Source organism: Rhagoletis zephyria, unplaced genomic scaffold (assembly GCF_001687245.7).
Source record: "Rhagoletis zephyria isolate East Lansing unplaced genomic scaffold, Rhagoletis_zephyria_1.1 Rzeph_scaffold_01380, whole genome shotgun sequence".
In the NCBI taxonomy this organism is placed as follows: domain Eukaryota; kingdom Metazoa; phylum Arthropoda; class Insecta; order Diptera; family Tephritidae; genus Rhagoletis; species Rhagoletis zephyria.
In genome coordinates, this window is record NW_016158464.1 from 20326 (window position 1) to 35976 (window position 15651).

General features: G+C 35.7%; 2 protein-coding genes across 2 annotated transcripts; one reads left to right on the top strand and one right to left on the bottom strand.

Annotated features, from left to right (window-relative positions):
• The first annotated feature begins 750 nt into the window (after nt 1-750).
• Nucleotides 751-12663, top strand: Cpr47Ea (Cuticular protein 47Ea). The gene is made up of 4 exons (XM_017617287.1): nt 751-809; nt 7989-8167; nt 8432-8507; nt 11624-12663. Exons 2-4 carry the CDS (start codon nt 7992-7994, stop codon nt 11774-11776), a joined length of 405 nt encoding a protein of 134 aa, XP_017472776.1. The 5' UTR covers nt 751-809; nt 7989-7991; the 3' UTR covers nt 11777-12663.
• Nucleotides 12664-12805: 142 nt separating this feature from the next.
• On the bottom strand, nt 12806-13810 carry LOC108363806 (uncharacterized). Its single transcript, XM_017617294.1, has one exon. The coding sequence runs from the start codon at nt 13808-13810 to the stop codon at nt 12806-12808; it is 1005 nt and encodes a 334-aa protein (XP_017472783.1).
• Between the last annotated feature and the right edge of the window lie 1841 nt (nt 13811-15651).

Sequence of the window (15651 nt, forward strand, 5' to 3'; positions counted from 1 at the left end):
TACAAATGTACATACAAATGTACATACAAATGTACATACAATGTATGTGTATATGTGTGTGCGTATTTGCATGCTTAATTCCACGACTCCACTCTCACACAAGTGCACACCGCGCTCAAGGTGTGTTGTTACTTTTATTATCATGTTGGTTGCCTTTTTTTTGTACTATGCATTTTTTTTTTTAAATTGATGGGCTTATGCGCAACGCCCATTTGCATTTCAATAATGAAATGTTGCGCATACGACACGCTGCACACACGAGCGAAGTCTCCGCAGTCGCCGGCATGCCTCCACTGGCAGTACATTCACAAAAAAAATATAGGTACTCATTCTGCATGCTCTCACCGCTAAACAAAACCACAATGTTGCCGGCGGTAACGCCACTGTGCTAGCTCGAATCTAGCTTGAATCTGGATGCTGCTTTTGCCTGCCGTTGCATTTGTTGTTGCTGCCATTGCAAATAATGTTGCGGATGCTCTCTGCGGTGCGGCGGCTCTGCCACATTTTGTGCATTCTGCATCTTTTGTTGCTGTCATCTTGTTTTTTTTTTTTTTTTACAAGCTTTTATTTGTGTTGTGTTGAGCTGCCGCTGTTCTTCTCTCACCATTGCTGCTGCTGTTGTTTCTATTGTTGTTTTACTTTGCTTTGCCCACTGTACGGTTTGCGGCAAATGTAATCGTCGCCAATTCGCTGGCAATGTTGCCTCAATCACGCCACAAAAGTATAAAAGCATTTGATTTTATTTAGTTAGCCGCAAAAGTTTTTTTGACGAGCCATCAAGCGGAGACGATCTCAAGTATTAAGCGCGAGTGAGTAACGGATGCTGTTTGGAAATACATACATAAATAACAACGTTGCCAGAATATAAACACTTAAAAAGCACTCCTTGTAGTAGTAGTTTACAGAAATTTTAAAAGTATTTGTGCGATTTGAAAACTTGCAGTGAATATCCTTTGCCATGTTTATTTGCTGAGAAAACATGTTTATGAGATAAAATATATTCTTCCAAGATCCAAATAAGTTAACTAATGTGACACAAAAAACGACTAAAGTGAACATGAATAGAAATGAGCAGAAATGCTGAATAACGCTGTGCGATAGCCAAAACCAGCCCGGACTTTGTTAACATTTTCTGAAAGTAGACTCATCCAGTAGTAAAACACTCCATGTATTTGCAAAAGTTAGCTCGTATTTTTATTTTATGGCCTACTAAAGTTTTCATGTGCCGGCCTAAGTAGTTTTCAAACAAGTGGAACAAATATTTCGATAAATGTCTGAGAGAAATTAAAGTTTAAGAGAGGGTCAGCAGCCCCGAAAAAAAAAAAACTAATTTAGAAGATCGTTAGAGGATTGATATATTCTATTATTTTAATTTTTCAGAGAAGACCTCTTGTAAAATTTTCCAAAGAATAATTTTCTAGAATATATCGGTCTTCTAACGAGCTTCCAAATTAGCTTTTTGCGGGGTCTCTTGAAGTATGGGTTAAAACGTTTTTTCAGGCGGAAGCTAATGGGTTAAAATGTTCTACGAAAATATTTCTAAAAATTATTGTGTCATGCGGCCCATTATGTGTTAGTAGAGATTAATCATTTGATTAAATTAATCGATTATTTTTCAATAATTGCAATTAATTGGAACTGGGCTTGTGATTAATCATCTGATTAATTAATCGATTATTTTTTATTTTTTTTTACCTTCCCTATGTGTTACTAATCATTTGATGCGGTTGTTATTAAGATGCTCCCCAAAAATTTTTGTATGGAAGAAAATGCGCAGCACCCTCAACCAAAAAATACTCAAAAATCAACGCTATTTTACAGTCTCTGGAAACTTGCACTTTATTATAATAAAATTTAATGGGATACAGAACTGTGAATTCGAAATTTTTCTAAACATGTTAAGAACTTATTCAGTGTCGTAGGATAGCGCACAGTTTTGTTGAGATTTTTATTTAATTTGCGTAAAAATTTTAAAATCAAATTTACACGCAGAATTTGGATTTTTTTTTTATAAAAAATTAATCAATACTAAATAAACAAAAGGAAGACTGTAAATATTAAAGAATAAAATGGTGCGATATTCAATTGAAGAGGAGCGTATGTGAATTGCTCAAACTATGATTGCACTCTCCTGCAAACTTAAAACTTTTAAATAATCTTCCGAGTTTAACAAAGCACGCCAGTCGTTTCTCTTCAATGACAACCGACGCCAATCAAAAATGCCAAGTGAGGCCAAGTCCTTCTCTCCATTTAGTATTTCCATCTTTTAAATCAAAATGTGCAAGAAAAATACAAAAAAAAAATAATAAAAAATCAGAAAAAATTAAATTTGTTGCGACTTTCTCTCTTACTAAATTTGTTTGCTTCTCAAGCCATTGATCCATTCTTTGACCGTAATTAGCGTTTGCGTTACTGAGTTAAGTGTACTTTCCAAAGCTTGTTTTGTATGGAAAGCGGTTTCACATGCAAATAGATTTTGATAATTTAGAATTTTTGTGAGAAGAAATTAAAAACATTTTACATTTTGCAGACCAAATGATCTTTCTGACGTCAGAATTTTTTAACACCGAAATTTCAACGACATTATTGATTCCAAAAATTATTTAAAAAATTCACTATGCGTAATTTTGCCAATTTCCATGGCAAAATTTAATTATTGCCAAACAAGTAGATTATTTAACAAAACAATTTTTTTTTATTGATTTTTCACACTTTTTGCTAAAAAAAAACCTTAACCCTTGACAATCGATAGATCATAAGGGGTCACTTTTTAATGTGTGATTTTATTGTAAAAGTTTGAATGCAGTTTTTTTTATTAAATAAAGTATTTATATTAAAGAAAAAAAAGCCACCTAGTTAAAAGTGCAATTTATAGAGTGGCTATTTTTAAAAAACATTTCCAAATTATATTAATTTCAATTGAAAACCTGAATGCTCTGTATTTCCTAATTTGTCTGCTGAAGAATTAAAAGGAATAGGCTCTGCAGCAACGAAATTGTAAACAGCATTTTGTTTCCTCTTTATCGAGTTTTCCCCTCCAAATACATAGTTCACCACTGAAAATATATAGTATACCTACAAAAAGAAATTCTTCATTTGTAAGTACAAAAAACGACTTTTTGCAACATAAACTAATCAAATTATCTATAGTACAATGTAGAATAACAATAACAAGAAAATTCCGTAGAAATAAAATGTTTAAATTTTTTTGCACATAACGGTGAAAGGAGTTTTGAAAAAGTTCTTTTTAAAAAATTTTCCTTGAATAGCCTTCAAACTTTGCGATATTTATTTTTGAAACAATTATGTTATTAATTAAAATTATATTAATTAATTGAAAGCGCAGTTTCAATACCCATTCGTATTTGTGAACCAAAAAGAAAACTGTAAATATTTTAAATTCTGCAGAATTTTCTAATTCATTAATTAAAATACTTTTGAAAAATTACCTTATCTAGGAAAAAGGGACACACATCCCTAATCTATGACCCAAAATTAAACTTAGGTGTCTCGGTGATTTTTGTCCTTTTAGCGTCCCTACCTTATAATTAAATTATTCATTAGGACCAGATACTGCAACTTCAGAATCATCCTCCGCAGTATTGCTCAAAATATATAAAAAAAAAATTGGTTTGTATTGGAACCCGCAATTTCACCGTTCACAATGTATCACAGTATTAACACTATTCTTACTTATGATTTGTTCCACACTTCGATGATGATCCCCTCGCGTAATACCTGCAACAAACAACAAATTCACACACTATGTACTGCACTGTGTGCCAAAATTGGCACAGTGAGAGTTTTAGATATATGTTAAGTAAACGAAGCAACCTTTTAAAAACTATGGACCCTTTATGGCTATGACAACTCAACCCATAAAGAAAAGTCCCGAAATTGCTAAAACTTGCAAAAATCTAGCGTTTATAGTACATCAAAAGTTCAAATGTGCCAGGCATTCTCGTGTTAATCAGCAGCTTTCAAATTTAAACGACTAAAAAATTTTAAAAATTTTCTTTTGATTAAATGAACACAATTCGCAACAAAATTTAAAAAAATTAAGCCCAAACTTTATAATTTGCAATTGTTATATGTATAAAAAAAATATTAAAAAGCCATGCTTTCAATGCAAAGTTTCTGCTTTAAAATTGCACTTCATTAGATTAAAATTGTTTGGGCTATAAAACTGCATACCTAAAAATACTTTAAAGATAAAGAATAAAAACTGTGAATTTTTTATGAAAGTTTATTGAATTTTCCTAAGTTTTGAATACAGGCGGATCTCCATAGCCAAGGCACATAAATACAGGTAGAAGCCAAAATGACGTTGCTCTCATGAGAACCAAACCTTTAAACTTCAACTTCATTTTATTTTATTTCCTATATTTCGTTACGCTTTGAATGTCATATCGTTGTTTTTTTTTTGAATGTTCGTTAATAACAAATTTTAATTTGCATTTGAATTTTTGTAGTGTTGTGCGGTTTATACTTGGTGTATGTGTTAAAAATGCAACACCTGAAGCGTTGTGTTTTATGTGGTGTTAAATATAAGGCAGATACCACTAATTTTTTAACGTGCCTCAATGTCCCTCGCGTAAGGAACGTTGCGAAAGCAGCTGTGGGTAGAGCTGCAGTGAAATGCCTTGCTGTGCGTTAAACATTTTAAAGAAGTAGATTCCACAAATACACCGGGAGGTACAGGAAAGGCACGTTTGAAGCCAAGTGCTGTTCCTATGACCCTTATGCCGAAAAGTCCCTCCAACAACACTGCAACTCATAAAACAAAAACAGAAAACAACATACACGTTTTATGAAATTTTAACTAAAGAAAATAAATAAATAAGAATAAACTTCAAATATACTTAAAAACGTCAACCAGTGAAATGTATTTTTTTATTTTTCCTTACACACGCTCATTTTTATTTTTACTCTCCCGAAAACTTTGACTTTTGTAGGTTTGATGTCAATTTGGCTTCTACCTGTTTTTATTGTACCATGCTCTATAGCATGCGCCTTACGTATGTATGCGTGCATTTGACAGAAAAAATTAATATACACAATTTTATGGCAGCACCTACATAACAAAAAAATTGACTTGGAAAAGATTGTGCATATGTAGAAAACTCAACACGTGGTCACTGTATATACACACATACATATGTATGCCATTATCCAATATTCACCTGAGAAAATTTAAGTAAATTCTTCCTATTTGTGTTTTACTTTACTTGCCAAAAGTTACCGGTATTCCTTTATGAATTATGCTTTGCAAATTTGTTATTCATAAATGCGCAATTTGTATGTTAATTTAATTAACGAAATTGCTGTTAGAAGTACACTTTAGGCAATCAATATGCCAACACACGCCCATGGCTCAATTATGCTACATTCATGTAAATTTATATGACACTTTGCCTACACATAATCTTATTGCAATGCGACAACGTGGTGCAGCAGTAACCTCGTCTCTCTATGCATGTCGACGGTACTTTGGCAAAACTTCGTATCTCAGAAATTACTACTATTTATCTCGAATCTCGTAAATTTAATTCAAAATAGGCCTTAAAATACTATGGTTGGTTGGTTTAAGTGTCACCCTGGTGACAAGCAATTAGCAAGTTTGCCATTTTGATTACAGAACTCGTGCAACCTACAGCCATTTGGCGGTTTTAATAAATTTCAGTACATCATGCAGAGAGAGGCAGCTGCACTCTGAAATATTCTGCAGGAATTGCTGGCCGAGTGTTCGACTGTCTCTTTTAAGCCCGGGTAATCGCAACTGCGGAAGAACCTACTTAAGGGCAGTCCTATCCTTTTCGTATGTCCCGGGACCCATATAAGGGTAATTTCGTATTGATCAGAAATATAGGCCAGCAAACGTTTCGGCCTGGAAAATGCTTGCCTAGTCTGGTAGGTGGAATGAAAATCCAGCACCAACTCCGCATTCCATCTTTGACCCTGCAAGAACCAGACATTTTCCTGATTCCGGTCACTGTGGCTTGAGAATTTTGTGTGGGGTTTATGGTAAACCCAGGTCTTCGACAGGATATAGGCTGTGGGCAGCGCTTAAATTTCAGACGGTACTGCGTATAGGCACGGCGCCGTTAGCAGCTGAATTTTCGCTTAAAAAAGATATCTATGGGTAATAAGTCAAGTAGGACGTTCAAAACGTCCTTCGGACAGGATCTCATTTTACTTGTTACGATAGCGGATGCTGACCTTTGAATTCCGCCTAGCTTTTTAATTACGTAATTCTCTTTCTAAGGGCTGGCCAGCCGACCAGTGCCTCGTAAGAGATTATGAGTTATACTATAGGCGTGTACATCCAGTGCACAATTCTTGGTTTCAAGCCCCATCTGCTGCCCAACATTATCTTGGCTGCATAGCGAGCCACCGTGGCTTTCCTATCACGCTACTCAATGCTTGGTTTCCAGTTAAGTTTGGGATCCATAATAACTCCAAGGCATTTCACCTTGTTTGACAGATCCAGTTCCGTTCCTGGGAGGGAACCTTGATATAGTAAAATGAGGTAATTTTGTTTTATTTGTGAAAAGCACACGGTCAGTTTTCTCAGGGCTTACGCTAAGAGAACAGCTTATGGCCAAGGAATCTACCATCTTTAGAGCCCATTCCATATTCTCCCGAAGGAAACTGGCCTGACACCAGTATCGCTTCGTTGTCGGCGTAAGCCACCGCCTTGATTATCTGAGAGTCCAGCTTTACCAGTAGTTTGTCTAAGACCATGAGCCATAGTAACGGTGATGGCACCCCTCCCTTTGGGGTGCCTCTCACTGCATATACGGTACCCCGATTCGGCATGTATTACTCTGCTCCTTAGCACTATCAACACTATCCAAGCCCAAACACAATGATCAATCCCTGTTTCCATATGTGCCTCATGGATGGAATCTACACTGACATTATTAAAGGCTCACTCGATGTCTATAAAGAACGCTATTGTAAATTGCTTATAGTAGAGCGAACTCTCAATTGTACATACCACTTCACGTAGGGCAGTCTCCGTTGACTTCCCTTTCAGGTACGCATATCGAGAGCATAATAAATTGGACGTCTTGTCCTTAACATACAGATCCAACAGCCTCTCAAAGGTCTTGAGCACAAACGACATTAATCTTATGGGTCGGAAATCTTTAGCTTTGTCATGGCCCCGTTTGCCTGCTTAATTAATAAAAATGACTTTAATTTTCCTCCAGATTAACGGAACGTGGTTCAATATTAGGCACCCTCTAAAAACTGTTTCTAGGACTGGAATGACCATCTCAGAAGCTTTCTGAAGCATGGTAGTATTCCGTCCATACCGGGTGAGAAGCTGAATATAGCAATTTTTATCTTTACCCTCTCCACTAGCTCCTTCAAGAGGTTTTCGGAGGGGGCTAGTCTGGGGCATCGGTATCCACAACATCGATTATGTACACTGGAAAATGTGTATTCAGAAGGATATCCAACGACTCCCTAGCCGACTTGGTCCACGAACCATATGACTCTTGGCTGTGAGTGCCCTTTGACAAGGATTTCGCTTAATCTTTCAGATTCCTTGGTATCCTCGATGGATGCGCAAAATTCCCTCCTTGACGTCACGTATCGCTTTTTTGTATTTCTTTAGATTCTCTCTGTATAGGTCCCATACTTTTTTCCTCTAGCATTCGTTGAAGGATTTTCTTTTCCAATATATTTTATTTTTAATTAACGAAAGGTTACTTAAGCTTTAATATTCTAATCAAAAAGTTATTAAAACCTATTAATTGTTATTTATGGAAAGATTTTTGTTAGAGAGCGTTGCCAGAGGGTTTTGCGATACGACGTTTTGCCAAAATACCATCGATATGTACATATGTATCATGTTAAATATGCAATAAATTATCCAAGTCACAATAAGAAATTATGACAGCGTTACCAGTATTTGCATATTGGCGAATTTTACGCGCCATTTCATGTAGAAATATTTAACATTTTTTTTACTTCTTCAGATCATGAAGACATCATTTCTGTTGTTAGTTGTTGCTGTTGCTGTGGCCACACTCTGTTGTATTGGTAGCGTGGATGCACAGCGCGGCTTACCACCGCCTCAAGCGCGCGGCTACGAAGCCAATGCAGTGATATTGAAACAGGGCTTCGATTTGAATCCAGATGGTTCATACACATACAAGTAAGTGAGTGAGTGTAGAGCAAATAAGTCCAACATGTGCATATGTGAACTTTAAGCAGCAAATATTTAATCATTTGTCAAATGTAAAAGCATTTGCAAGAAATTAATTTATTTAAATTTATTAGCCATCATTGCTTAATCTTAATTGAATTGTGAAATTGGGTGGTTTAACCAGTGGAAATAGTTATTTTGCTGTTGTTTTACATTACTACACTACATAAATACATATGTTAGTTTCCTTAATCCATTCTATCTGCTTTGCAGCTATGAAACAAGCAATGGCATACGCGCCGATGAAGCGGGCTATTTGAAGAATCCGGGTACACAGGTGGAGGCGCAGGTGAGTTACAGATTAGTACCTCGATTAGCATAATGGGGTAAATAAGCGGTTGCGCAAGAGCAGTGGAAAGAGTGGTGAACTTCCCTCAGGAGTTTCTAGACGTGCTGCAAACAAGTTTTATTTGTTCGTATAGAAAATTATTTTGTGCTGGATTGCAGTATACATTTAGGCTGGTATTAAATAAATATCACGTTTGTACGTTAACGATATGTAGCTCAGTTTTCCACGATTACTAAATACATAAAGAACGCAGGAGTCTGGCATGTTTCTAATTTTGCCATAATTTTTATTCAGATTTTCTAAAGACTAATACGCCAGTTAACCGTTAATATTCTGAGTTAAATTTAAATAGATTTCTTCCCTTCAAAAGCATACCTCACCCTTAATTAAATGCAGGCACTGTAACAAATGCAGATATGTAGAATATTTTGTTGCCGGTTTCACAATTTCAAGCTGATCTTAAACACTACCGGATTGAGGTCATGCAAGAGGCTGCTGAGTTTTAGGTGAGATTTCACTTAGCGAAACCGCGACTCCCTACTGTCACCAGCGCTAGCTAGGAACAGCCAGGATATATGCAAAGGAAATAAGTTGTCTACCATCAATACAATGTTTGAGCATATAAATCTTTAGTGGCTCTGATTTTACCAGAAAAGTAGCAAAAGTTCATAGATCAAAACATCACGTATATAGATCAGTAACTATTAATAGTAACACTAGTTTTAAGATATTTTGAATTAAATGTATCAAAAAACTAATTTTTTTCATATTTTCAACCATTAGGCTTAACCCACACCGAAGGCGACAAAACGTTTGTTGATGTCGCATAGAGCAAGAGTACACTACTTCTTATTATTAAACTATACCAAATGAGTGGCAACACAACACAAATTGGATAGGAAAAAAGTATTTATTTTCGGTCGCCAAAAAAAAAAAAACGTTTTGTCGTTTTCAGTGTGGGTTTAGCCTTATAATACAAAAACACAGTATCTACATTATGGAATATTTTTGACAAGATGCAAAGAAAGCCTAAACCCTTTTCTTTTATCCTGAAAGATAAAAGGACTTTATGGTAGCATTTATTTTTGAAAAGCTTTTAATATGCACAGGTAAGCAAAAAGTCGAACATTTCCGCATGTTTCTACTAAATTAAAATTTTAAAATAACTGATTTTATGTTATAGCTACCTGCTGTGTATATTTTTAAACTTTGTAACTCATGTTTATAAAAGTCACATTTTTACTTTTTGTGCTAAAGGAGAAATGCTTAGCTTTTTTACACCTTATTCGAAAGAATCCACCAGACCCCGTTATCCCAATACAGATGTTTAAAAAATGCCAAAACTGAGTGTTTTTCCGCTTTTTAGTCAAGATATCTCCAAAAATGGAGCCAATGTAATGGCGTTTTCTTTTCTCTAAAAAAAATTCACCTTTTTATATGGCAACATTATCAGAGTGCTACATTTTAAATAAAGAGCACGCAATATGCATGTGGAGATGCTGAGAAAAAGAATACGAAAACTTTACAGCCCTAGCGCAGGACAGAATAAATGCAACATTATCTCGAGAAAAGAAAACGCTATACTATTTCCAATTTCAGATTCTGATTCTAAGGAAAAATCCTATAACTCGCTATAATTCACTTTCCGTTCCGCTAACATTTTTTGAAATTTTGGGGCTCAATCGATTTCAACCATGGACCGAGAGCGTTCCCACAAAAGAACCAAACGGGAACCAACGTGTTGAGAGCAGTTTGAACGCGAACAAAATGCTAACAAAAGATTTGGGAACGTTTCCGTAAAGAACAAAACGCAAACAAAACTCTCGGGAACGTTCTCAAGAAAAACAGAAAGAGAACGAAACTTTCGGGCACGTTTCCAATGAGAACAAACTGAGAGCGAAAGTATCGGGAATGTTTACAAGGAGGATAAAATAATAACAGAGGTCTGGGAAACGTGCTGTTAGAGACCAAAACGAGAATACAACATTTAAAAACTTAACGTTAAAAATGGGAGGTATCATTTCAACCTCCACATCGATTATCATTAGGGTGAACTATCCATATATGGAAAAAATTTTAATTTTTTGTTCAAGAAAAATTCGTGTCTTAAGTCTTTCGTTTACTTTATTTTCATAATTAGTTTTGAGTTCTTTTTTGATTAATTTCAATATTCAAACATTTCAAACTAATAAACGCTATGCGAAAAATTTTGTTCGCGCTTCCACAGAAGATTTCTTCGCGAATATCACAGAAGATTTGTACCCATTTTGTTCTTTGTTAGGAAGTTCCTGTGACTTCATTTCCCAAATTGTTCTACAAGAGAAAGTTCGTTAGACTTTTGTTCCAGTTTAGTTCTTTTACAAAACGTTCCGGAGACTTTTGTTCATATTTTTTGCTCTTATAAATGTTTCCGAAAGTATTGTTCACATTTTGTTCTCTTTGAAAATGTTCCACAGGGTTTTGTTCTTATATGTATAATACCCATTGAGAAGGTTCTCGACAGTTTTGATCTAATTTTTGTTTTGTCTTTAAGCGTTCTTGCGAACAAACCTTCGAACCTCATTTAATTGTATTAATTTTAATGCCAAACGAAAGATGTTTAATGGTGATTTCGTTTATAACAAAAAATGTGGCCTTTGCACGGTTAAAAATGTGTTTGATTGTTATACTCAACCCTGTAAAAATTGGCATATTTTTGCCTTCTTGCCCTTGTCCATCTCAAGCATTTCATAATATTATAGATTTAAGCAACCATCTGATTTTCAGGGCAACCATCTATCCTGACAAACCTTCAAAGGGCAGAGTACGAGTTTTGCCTTATAAGAGTGTGATATTTTAAGACGAAAAGAGAAAGGGGCAATCAAAATGCGAAATTTTTTGGTAGAAAAGAAAACACCATTAGAAATTTGGCAAAAACATCGATCTTGTCTTACGCTATAATTTGTATCCCAGAATTTCCAGGAAAGGGATATATTGAGACTGACTCGATTAAGATAACTATCTGAGTAAAGGGACATTAACTGATTTTTAGTACCCTTCCACTGTTCCTTTCTACTTACTTTTGCCTTTCATCTCTTCTCCACTATAGTAAATTTCTTATTATCTTCCAATTTTAGGTCATGCAAGGTTCTTACTCTTACACCGGTCCCGATGGTGTTCTCTATACAATCACCTACATAGCCGATGAGAATGGATATCGTGCTGAAGGTGCACACATACCAACACCGCCACCACCACGCGCTGGAACAGGTGGCAGGTTCTTCAAATAAGATCTTAAAGAACTAAAAACAAAAACAACCAATAAAGCTCTTTCATTATTGCATACATGCCTACATATATAATACGTACGAAATCATACAATTAAAACGTGATCAATGCTAATTAACGTGATATTTTGCAACAAATACAACAACAAGAAAATAATGACACAACACAAAAAAATGAAATCAGCAGCAACAACAACACAATGTACCTACACATACATATGAAGAATGCAATAGCAACACAAATCGGAACAGGATTGAGCTATACTCGAGGCTAAATGTAAAATATTAAATCTTGCTAGGATTTTCAAAGGATTATTCACATATTTTATCTACTAACACACACTCACATATACTCAACTTTATTTCAAGTTCTAGAAGCTGTATTCTTACTATTGGATTGCATGTGATTTTTCGCTTTCTGCACTTAAATATCTATCGACATTTTGTAACCTTTATTTTTCAAGTTTTAATCCTTTCATACCTCCCAACTTTTTACCTAATTCGTGCCCACATTTCGTCCTTACGCGCGCTACCAACTTCCGTGGCATCAGCGTCTATGGCGAATACTCATATTTTGCTTTACTTTCTACTAACATCACCTCTTCTACATACTCAAGGCCAACGCGCTGATGCCTCAATACAGTTAATGCATAAACAAATGTACCTTATTTCTACTTGCAATTTAATAATTTACACTTACATACATAAATGATTTGTAATTTAAAACGCTATTTTATATATACATACATCTGTATTTATCGATTCTAGTAGCTAAGCAAATTATGTATTTTGAATATTTACGAATATTTGCTAAAACGTGAGTGATTACAAAAGATTTTCGATTTCTTGTAAGTACAGCAATCAGGCAATAAATAAATTGCGTAAAAACTCATTAAGTTGGACTTTTACTCGGCGCAGCTTTACCGCTTGGCAACCACCCCATCACTGGGCTAAATAAACCATCGTCACAATGGCGCATGCGCAGCTAAACACGCGAACTCAGGCCGCATGCCACATTCCCTCCGTCGCACACTACTTCTTCAACATTACACTTGAAAGACGCCGCGGTAAGTTACACTGCATTTGCGCTGAAAGTCGCGCACTGCAAACTTTGTTTTTGGGCGGACTATTGGAGCGCGATGCATTGCTGCGCATTGATAACCTACTGAGGCTTTTCTTGTTCGTTAAAGGTGGTAGCGTTAGTGGTGAGAATGTCTTTCTGGGTCCTAATTGGCGTTGCTGCATTACTTCCTCAAAGCTCGGTTCCTCGTCGAAGATCACCCTCAGTCGTAGTTTGCACGAGTATTTGTTTATAAAACGCATCATCTTAGCAATGGGTTGTATTTTGTATACGGGTTTCACCTTCGGCTGCAGTTCTGTCAGGCGATACAAACGTCCCTTGCAATGCGCTGTCCTATTCAAAGTGCCATTCTTCACGTTCAGCTTTGACGACACTATTATGACGAAGGTTGTTGTGCCGCTGGGCGAGAGTATGTCCTCCGGTTTCATCGAATGGCGCACATGTAGCAGCCGCAGCTCATACTTAACTTGGCGCAGGTTGCGGTTGATGTAGGCATTGATGCGTTTCTCAGCCAGAAATACCGATGCAATTGGATCGAGTGGTTTCTCTATTGATTGTCCATATTTGCGATAAGCCGATATTGTATAGGCCAGCAAGACGCATAGCACAAATACGCCAAACAAGGAAAATAATATTTGCCAAAGCAGAATGTTGGTGGCCGCTTCAATGGTATAACGTGGCGCGTGTACCAGATAGTCATTAACGATTTCCACATGAAGCGCATTACAGTCGTTAAGCGACAATCGATCCGGATGTATGCTGATTGGTATCTTTTGATTAACCAATGATCTTTGACGATTGATAAATATGAACTTGTTCAGTAACCGCCAGAAAACTGAACCGCGGTTCTTTCGCAAAATCAATTCAGTGCAATGTTCAGTGGCTTGATGAAACCAGCTAAGGCATGTTGAACTCAGATCCAAATCCGGATGTAGCGCCCTACAGAAACGATCCATCAATGGGAATGACGACAACTGCGCGCGGGTGAAGAGAAGAAAAGGTGTCACATATATTAACTGAGTACCAGAGTATTGTTAACCAGCTCTTGGCCATTGGTACTTACATTTTCTCTGCGATATTTTGTGTTTGTTGTTCTATGCATTACCCATTTGACAAGCTTTTTAAAAATAAATATACAAAGTACGGAGTGTCAAACCAAGAAACGTAGACAAAATACTGAGCAGTTGCCATAAAAACCGATTATCATTTAATTCGAACAAGTTGTGTTCTAGCAATTCATAACAGGAAATCAAGTTAAATTAATTTCTCTAGCTCTTGCATTAGAAAAAATTTAGAATCGATAAAAATATCTATTATTATATCGATAAGTCCCGAGAATCCCGAAAAATTCTAAAATCCCAAAATAGCTCCCAGATTGAGCCTCTGTGTCTCTATCTATATCCTTTTCTCTATAATTACCTTTATTTTAATCTTTCTTCCTCTATGTTCATCTTTACTTTTATCGGTATCCTAATCCTCATCTTTATATTTATATTTATCTTTGTTTTTACTTTTATGTTTATCATTTTCTTCATCTACATACTTATTTCCCTTCTCCTTTGCCCTTATATAAGTAAATTGTTTAAATTTACCTTGGTCTTCACTTTTGCCTTTGTTTTTGTTTTTATTTATACCTTTACTTTTATCCTTTTCTTTATCTATGTACATACGTACTCACCTTTACTTTCATTCTTGTATTGGTCTTTTTTTAAATGTTATTCTTAAACCTTTTATTATCAAGTTTTTGTTAAATAAATAGAGCAAACACTCAGGAAGCACTTGTTTCAGCTCCAACCATTTTCTTTGCACCATTTCCGTTGAACTTGCCAATTTACTCCCAACTAACCAACCAAAGAAGTTTCAGTTCAAAAACTGGTCATAAAGTGTGACCGCGCGAAAATGTGCTCATAAGTATAAATTTAAAAAATTTACATTATATGTATGTTTGTATGTACTTATGTGGATAAATAATGGACTGAATGATACATTTGTACAATATGTTCATGAAAATCAAGCTGCGTTTCATGTGTGGAGGAGTCCTAGCATAAGCATCCCTTCGTACGACATGTCTTATTATGCGTAACCGCTGTGCATTGATCGCGCAGCATATCAATTTCATTGTAATGCTCAAACACTCCATTATTACATCATCTGCGGTACCCAATAAAAACATACATGTGTATTTTTCTGAGTGTATAGAATTTGATTGGAGCTGAATTAGAGAATGCACACATAACAAAGTGTTTTATTCAGCTATAGGCTCATTCAGTCACTGTTGCCATCTTTTGAGTTTGAAAAAGCACCAAAACTTGGAAAAAACGAGGTTTTACCACACTAACAAAAAGTAAGAATATAAACAATATTTACAAGTATAAATCAATACACAAAACTTTTTCGATTTCATAACGATTGAACATGCCATGAATACTCATGCTTACGAAGTAATACCGAAGTACTGCACATTATCTCGAGAAAGAAAACCCGAATCGCAACAAACCAAAATGAATTTTAAAGGGGAAGGGTAATACTAAATGATGCCCTGAGTCGAAAAAAAAATTTTTGTTTTCATAATATGATCTCAAATAACGCCAAAAGCCGTGTTTTTGGTACTTTCAGGTTAGGATATCTCACGTGCTAGAGCAATCTGCAGCCATATTTGGATTCAGCACCAAAATATCTACAAAATACGATGTGTGGTACAAAAGTCAAAATTTGTCGAACTGTGCAATCAATCCAAATATGTACAAATAACTAGAAAAGAAATAATTAACTTACCTGCGTACCAGCATTTTCAAGG

What these genes read in the sequence shown, in the direction of transcription:
- Cpr47Ea (XM_017617287.1), top strand. Translation starts at nt 7,992, where the DNA reads ATGAAGACATCATTTCTGTTGTTAGTTGTTGCTGTTGCTGTGGCCACA. An exon ending in GATGGTTCATACACATACAA is followed by an intron (nt 8,168 to 8,431) that starts GTAAGTGAGTGA and finishes TCTGCTTTGCAG; the next exon opens with CTATGAAACAAGCAATGGCA. An exon ending in GTACACAGGTGGAGGCGCAG is followed by an intron (nt 8,508 to 11,623) that starts GTGAGTTACAGA and finishes TTCCAATTTTAG; the next exon opens with GTCATGCAAGGTTCTTACTC.
- LOC108363806 (XM_017617294.1), bottom strand. Translation starts at nt 13,810, where the DNA reads ATGGATCGTTTCTGTAGGGCGCTACATCCGGATTTGGATCTGAGTTCA.